This window comes from Camellia sinensis, chromosome 3, assembly GCF_055761805.1.
Source record: "Camellia sinensis isolate YWXY chromosome 3, ASM5576180v1, whole genome shotgun sequence".
In the NCBI taxonomy this organism is placed as follows: Eukaryota; Viridiplantae; Streptophyta; class Magnoliopsida; order Ericales; family Theaceae; genus Camellia; species Camellia sinensis.
In genome coordinates, this window is record NC_138963.1 from 226,133,512 (window position 1) to 226,140,308 (window position 6,797).

The following is a 6,797-nucleotide window of genomic DNA, read 5'->3' on the forward strand; positions in this document are numbered from 1 at the left end:
CAAACATAACCTTAATGCATTATTTTCACATAAAAGATCTAGTGGTAGAATATTTTTTTGTTCTAATTTAAAAAAAAAAATCAAAAAAGAAATAAATAATTAAATGGTCTAAAAAAGATAGTGGTTAGAGAATCATTCCCCACTTTTTTTTATTTTATTTTTTGTTCAGAGATTAATTCTAGTGACTTCAACCCGCACCACAAGACCGGGTGGTATGCAGTTAAATGTATGGTTTTAAAATATGCTATGTAGTTGTATTCTTTAATTTTAGTGGTAGGACAATGAAAGAAATAGCGTTAGCGGGTCGATTCTTCTTGGCATGCTATGGGATAATAAGCATACCATTTTCTCAACAATCTTTTTATGCCATGACCCCATAAAAATAAAATAAAATAAAACTACTTTACACACAGAAAAGAAGATCTTTGTATTATAGATAAGAGCTGGAGCTTCACCCATGCTTTGAGGTCAGGCTCTCAAAATAATTCAGATTACATAATTGAGTTTCCACTTTCCAAATGAAACCCCAACTACTGCTATGCACAAGACTGACTCGGAAGGAATGAACTGACATTTAAATACAATGCAGGATGGACTCAACAACAGACACCAGAGAATATCTACATGCCCAAAATGCTGGGACAGGACTATGAGAAAAAGAATCATATTTTGATTCTAATAACAAGATGTTTACAGAGTTTATTGTTCCTGTAAATGGCTATAATGGTAGCCAGAAACCCATTCCAGCATACCCATCAATCCAATGACCAACTCTTCCTACCAGTCATTTGAAGCACTGGCAGTTACACAAGGGATTTAGATGCACAACAGTGAAGGAAGAACAGCAGTCCGCATCTTCCTATGTTCCCTTCTCCACCATCTGGAGCAGAGCGACTCAGACATAAAAATGACTTCTCTGGTGAGCATGATGACTATGTATAACCTGCATAACATCAATCAATCATCATTAAGTATGAGAAGAACAATTTTTTACAACCGTATACGAGATCCCCATTGAATGGTGATCCCTAACATGGTCCAAGGAAGATTTCTTGTATCATTTGCTAGCTTTGCAAACAGGGCATATTCCAATGCAATCAAAAAAACCTTTTCCCTACATATCAAAATCATAAATCTCTTCTCTATTTAAGTCTTAACTTTTTTGCTTTTATTAGGCATAATTTTAAGACCATGACACAGACCTAAAATAAAAATTCAACTTCAAAGAGCCAAAAAGTGAAGTCTCCGTGATTATTATGTTTTGTTTTTCCAGTTTTCTGCTCGGAATATGTTATGTTTATGCCCAACTTTTTATGTAAATTAGGCCATTCCCATTTGTATATGTACACACCACCATCTTGCTCATGATCATATTTCTAATGATTAAAGCACTTGCATTCCTAAAATTACTTCATGAATTAATTAGTTGATGGCTTCATACAACCCTATACTTTTTTCATTCCCCTCCAGGGATGGGAGGCTTATTTGGTTGATGGTTGCACATGGCTCTTTGTTTTCTTCTCCTGGTGTGTGATTAAAAGTTCACTTTTGTATTCCCCCTCTAAATTGACAAAATTTATTCTCTCATGTTATACTTACGTCCAATGTGCAATAGGCAGGATGTGAATTGCATACCTCTAGAATGCGAAATGATAATTTGCAAGGCTAGATTCAACTCCCGCCACTCAAGTAGCAGTACCGATGCTCTTAGTCCTGCTGCAATCTAAGGATACCTGCAAATGACATTAAAACAAAAATATCCATCCAGAAATCATACAGGTGGAAAGCACAAGCAAAACAATATAGAGAATTTAATCCCCAGAATTGAGTGTTACCAAAGGGTCTCACCTTGATTAAACCCTCACCCTGCTGTTTGGTCAGAACCGCTACCTTGCATGAACTGAGGAGAATGAGCAGGAACTATAAACTGTGGTTGGACTGGAACAGGTGCAGCCATACCTGAAAGCAGGAGCACATGCCTCGTTAATTTTTCCAACACAATGCTCATATAAATATATCATTTGAAAGAGATCTCAATTGTCTCTCCATTCATCCTTTTCATTCTTTGTCAACTATATCTGTCTATATGTGCTAAAAAGGTGTCAACAATTTGCACCATTATGAATTTATACCAGTTCTACAAAAACAGATGTTATTTAAATAGAAATATAAATGTGTAGAGATGTATGAGTATGGTTCATGTGTCATAAAGGAACAAGAAACAGCTTCAAAAATATCTTTGCCTGTAGGATATTGTGCATGAATTGTGGGAATAGGCGAAGTTGTTATTGCATTGACACTGGGCCCACCAAATTGCACAATCTGATGACCTGGCATTGTATAGCCCTGCATCGTATTATAACCTTGACCACCAGGAATAGTCTGACCCAATTGGCTATAAGGGTACATAGCTGGGTTAACTGTTCCAGGTACACCATATAAATGAAGGTACTGTTGCCCCACATATGGGTTGTAAACACCCTAAAAGAAAGATGCCAACAAACACATCAGGAGCAAGTTGGCATTATAAGAATAAAAAAGTATGCATGCTTTCTTGCCCTAATAAAAGATTAAACTTCAAATGCCATTTTGGGACAGTATAAACCTGCGGGTAGACGTATTCAGGACCATATGCTGTATACCTGCACAAACGAAAAACATTGCATGTTTTGAAAAAAACTAACATCTCAATGTAGCAGCAGTATGTATCTTGGAGACATGATATTGCATGAAAACAAACACCACATGAGACTCATAAGTCATCAGTGTAAGAACCAGGGGGTTCTAGTAAATCTTAATGAACCACACTAGGTCTAGCAATAGCATGAAAGATAATTCAAGAGGATAATGAGCTGAAAACCCCAAATCTGATGGGGGTTTCCTTTCCTTCATTCTCTAGAGTTCTCCTATTAGCAATATTATGTATAGAAAAAAAGGATACATTGTCCGCACTGTGGGTGATGCTAGTGGATGTGGGACACCAAATTTAACTAGGTTGGGATATTAAAGAAAATTGAGATGATGACCCTCGACTGAACAGAATGACAAAATAATATTCATGTAGCTGACACCAAGCAGTTGGGAAAAATGATTAGTTGAGTGAGTTGGGTCATGTTTAGCAAAGAAAGGCAAACCCAGAGTGATGGTGAGCATGACAGCCCAATTGATAGAATATTCTTGTTTTTCTTTCCGTCTCATGTGCTCCTATTTAAATGATCAAACATGTGAGTATTTAATTAAATGGTAAGCAAGTATGTTTGTCCGTACATATATTATCGAGTGTTAATGTGGAAAGACACATTCAAATATGCTTGTGTATCATTCAAAAATACTCATCTAGAAGGTACATTAGCAAAATGAAGCACACTCATCTGTAGTGTTATCATGTTATAAACTATAACAAACAACAAAGCAAGACATATGAATAACATGTGAATAAAGAATTTATATTGATGCGATGCCACAAACAAAGCTGGAATAAGGCAAGCTCCAATTTAGTAACTCCTTGGAGGTTTAAACTTTTAAAAATATATGATGTACACGAACAGGTTAACATTTTGCACTTCACACTTAAGGAGTCTGAACATGATGGATCCAGCCAAACAATCGGACTGTATTGTAGACAACATTATGAATTTTTCGCTCTGGCAAGCACTAATTACCCATATGGAGGATACAAATATCCTTGTTGGTAGCCGAAAGAAACTGGTTGCTGGTGGCCAAAAGTTCCAACGTAAGCCCCGCGGGCAGCTGGGACACTTCCAATATAAGGTGTCGGTGATCTAAGACGTCCTAGAAGCAACAACAACAGATATTGGAACATTAATGCATTTCAGCTTGATTGGAACATTGGGTAATAAGGTTCACATAAACTGTTAGATTGTAGATTATTTTGATACTTAACACAAGAAATCCCTCTTAAAACTGTTAATGTTAGGTAAACAACTGATTTTCACCAACCCATTTGTTATAAACTATTGAAGTGTAATCCAGTTAGAAGTTGCCTACAGGTTGACCAAATGATAAATGCGGTCAATTTGATTGACATTCCAGTCTGATTATAAGAAAATTTTCCAATAAATTTCAACTTAAACCATTGTCGGCATTGAAGCAAAGAATAATTTAGGAAAAATACGAAGAGTGTAGTCATGTTGAGAAGCAAGTATACTATACACAAAGTATGACTCTATTTATTGTGTATTTGTCTTCACAAAAATGACAATCCTACATGGCATAATTAATAAGACAAAATCATTTAAAGACGCTGAAAAGGCAAGTGATCCCATAGATAAGTAAGTTGCTTGGACAGAAAACGGAAAGAGAATGAAGGGAAAAAAAAAAAATTGTCATTCTCTTTCCTTGAGGTTTTTAATGCAAAACTGCAACAAGGTTTTTGAACCCCTTTCCACAAGTGCCGGAGCACAAGAAATGCAAGCGAAGTTAGAACGCTTACAAAGACATTAATATTAGTCAATTAACAGAATTGAATTATGATTTTACATAGATAAATCAGATAAGATTTTATTACCAAAAGGCAGAGAAGGCCCAGGGCGTCCGAGCGAAGCCAAATTACAATTTGCTCGCCTGCCATCAATAATTGGAGTTGGATCAGCACAGGCCCTTCTTGCAGACTCAGGGTCACGGAAAGTCACCTAAAACCCTCCATAAAAATACCAATAAGAACCAAGTCATTCAACATGAACGATTATACAAAGTTCATTCTTCAAACCAGAAATGCAACCAGAATTGATAGAATTTTAATAAAAAAAATTCAAATTTAATAATAAAAATACTGTTGGGGGATCAATATCACGAAAAACACTCACAAAACCGTAGCCTTTGGATCGGCCGGTGTTCTTATCGGTGATAACGACGGCCTCGAGGATCTCACCGAACTGGTCGAAGTAGCGGTGAAGGGTATCGCTCTGAGTCTCCCAAGCGAGGCCTCCGACGAAGACCTTGGTGTAAGTGGTGTCTCCAAAAGGGGAATTCAAGAATTGGAACCCTGAACTCGAACTCGATCCTGATCCTGAACTCGGACCTGGAATCGGCGGCTGGTGCGCCATGAATATTGAGACTTTTTTTTTTTTTTTTTTTTGCTTGCTTGTATGCTAACAAAAAGAATAAATTTAGATTCGCCCCAACAAACAAAGGAATCAGCGAAGTATCAAATGAACACTTGGCCTGATCTTTCGAGAAAAACCCTATCAAAACCCTAGATTTTTAAAGAAAAGAGAGAAAGAGAGAGAGAGAGAGAGAGAGAGAGAATCAAAATGAATTTACATGGGATTTGGAATAACAACAGGGGAGGCTAGTTGTGATTTGAAAGAGAGAGATCGGCGAGCACAGTGATCAAGAGAATAGACATAAGAATCATACTAAGAGAGAGAGAGAGAGAGAGAGAGAGAGAGAGAGAAACCCTAGAATTGAGGTGGAAAAAGGACGAGGTCAGAAGAGGAAAGGGCGGTGGTGCGATTGGCTGTACAACAGAACATGCAAGATTATTGTGGGAGAGAAAAAAGGTACTCACTTCCCATTCCCATACTGCAGACAGAGAGAGAAAGAGTGAGAGGAGTAGAATCTTTTTTCGAGGAGAATAGATTAGATTACCAATATACCATATTGGGGGAAGAAGGGGATGCGATTTTTGATTTCTACTTATAAAAGTTCAAGGAGGAGAGTAGCAATTATTGGGGAAGATCCTCGTAATTTTTCCCCCAACAACATAAAAAAGGTTATACGACTCCTCTAGTTTTACAATCATTATAGGAGTACTAATTTTTTAAATTAAGGATTTGTTTGGAATGATTTAGGTAAATATTTTTTTCGACAATGCTAGGTAGCTCAAATTTTTGTGGCTCAAATGGCTCAAATCTGTCAAAACGACGTCGTTTTGACAGATTTTGAGTGTAAAACGACGTCGTTTTGACAGATTTGAGCCATTTGAGCCACAAAAATTTGAGCTACCAAACATTTTCCTATTTTTTTTATCTTTTTATGAAAAGATGTATAAAAAAATAAAGAGATGATGTAATAAAAAAAATAAAAAGATAAAAAAATATGAACTTATTTAGAATAGTTAAACTTGACCTAAATATAAAAACGGAGAAGAAGAGATAATAAATTGAATTTGGAAGTGATGCCTATACGCAACAAAAAGGTTTTGCTTAGACCGATTGATGTTAAGCCTGTTTTATGTTGTCTTTTACAAGGAGAAACAGTTGTTAAAAACTCTTCTTTTTTTGATTATATAAATTATAATTATTTCATAAATTATAAACAAACATCATATTCTTATGTTGTGTTTGGTTGATAAAATTGAAAATAGATTTGGAAAAAAAAAAGAAAAAATTAAGTGAAATAAGAATAAAATATACTTATATTTTACCTAATTTTACATACCTTTTTTATTTACATTTTTATATTTCTCTCTAAATCTCTCAACCAAACACAAGAGGTCATTTCCAGCAAAATCCTTATTTTAGTATTTTGCTAAATTGAGAAATTAATTATTCCCCATGCACTCTCCAACAGAGCCCCTAAACACTTTTCTAAATTTTGTTATTGTGCCTTCTTATTTATAGAGAGTGATTATAACTCTCCTCAAATATATAATTTTTTTTTACCATGTGCTGTTGCACAACTTTGAATTTTATTTTTTTTAATAAAATTCATAATTAAAAATAATATTTTAATAGAATAGAAAAAAATATAGAATTTGTTGGAGTAAGTAGATGAAAAAATGACTCCATTAAACTAATTTTTTAATAATATTTTAGAGTAAAAATAGGGTGGAC

General features: G+C 35.3%; 1 protein-coding gene and 1 long non-coding RNA gene across 2 annotated transcripts; one reads left to right on the forward strand and one right to left on the reverse strand.

Moving 5' to 3' along the window:
* Positions 1-402: 402 nt before the first annotated feature.
* LOC114276164 (RNA-binding (RRM/RBD/RNP motifs) family protein) lies at positions 403-5,789 on the reverse strand. Its single transcript, XM_028217947.2, has 8 exons — positions 4,827-5,789; positions 4,529-4,652; positions 3,663-3,792; positions 2,606-2,642; positions 2,244-2,481; positions 1,849-1,959; positions 1,636-1,733; positions 403-943 (listed from the first exon to the last, which is right to left on the reverse strand). The coding sequence occupies exons 1-6, from the start codon at positions 5,064-5,066 to the stop codon at positions 1,862-1,864; spliced, it is 867 nt and encodes a 288-aa protein (XP_028073748.1). The 5' UTR covers positions 5,067-5,789; the 3' UTR covers positions 403-943; positions 1,636-1,733; positions 1,849-1,861.
* Positions 1,426-1,735, forward strand: LOC145823145 (uncharacterized). The gene is made up of 2 exons (XR_014365345.1): positions 1,426-1,526; positions 1,616-1,735. It is a non-coding gene; the product is annotated as an uncharacterized LOC145823145 (long non-coding RNA).
* Positions 5,790-6,797: the final 1,008 nt, after the last annotated feature.

Excerpts from the sequence above, each read along its gene's own strand:
- LOC114276164 (XM_028217947.2), bottom strand. The coding sequence starts at position 5,066 with ATGGCGCACCAGCCGCCGATTCCAGGTCCGAGTTCAGGATCAGGATCG. Across the intron at positions 4,653-4,826 it reads GATCCAAAGGCTACGGTTTT|GTGACTTTCCGTGACCCTGA; the intron begins GTGAGTGTTTTT and ends GGAGGGTTTTAG. Across the intron at positions 1,960-2,243 it reads TCATGCACAATATCCTACAG|GTATGGCTGCACCTGTTCCA; the intron begins GCAAAGATATTT and ends TCCTGCTTTCAG.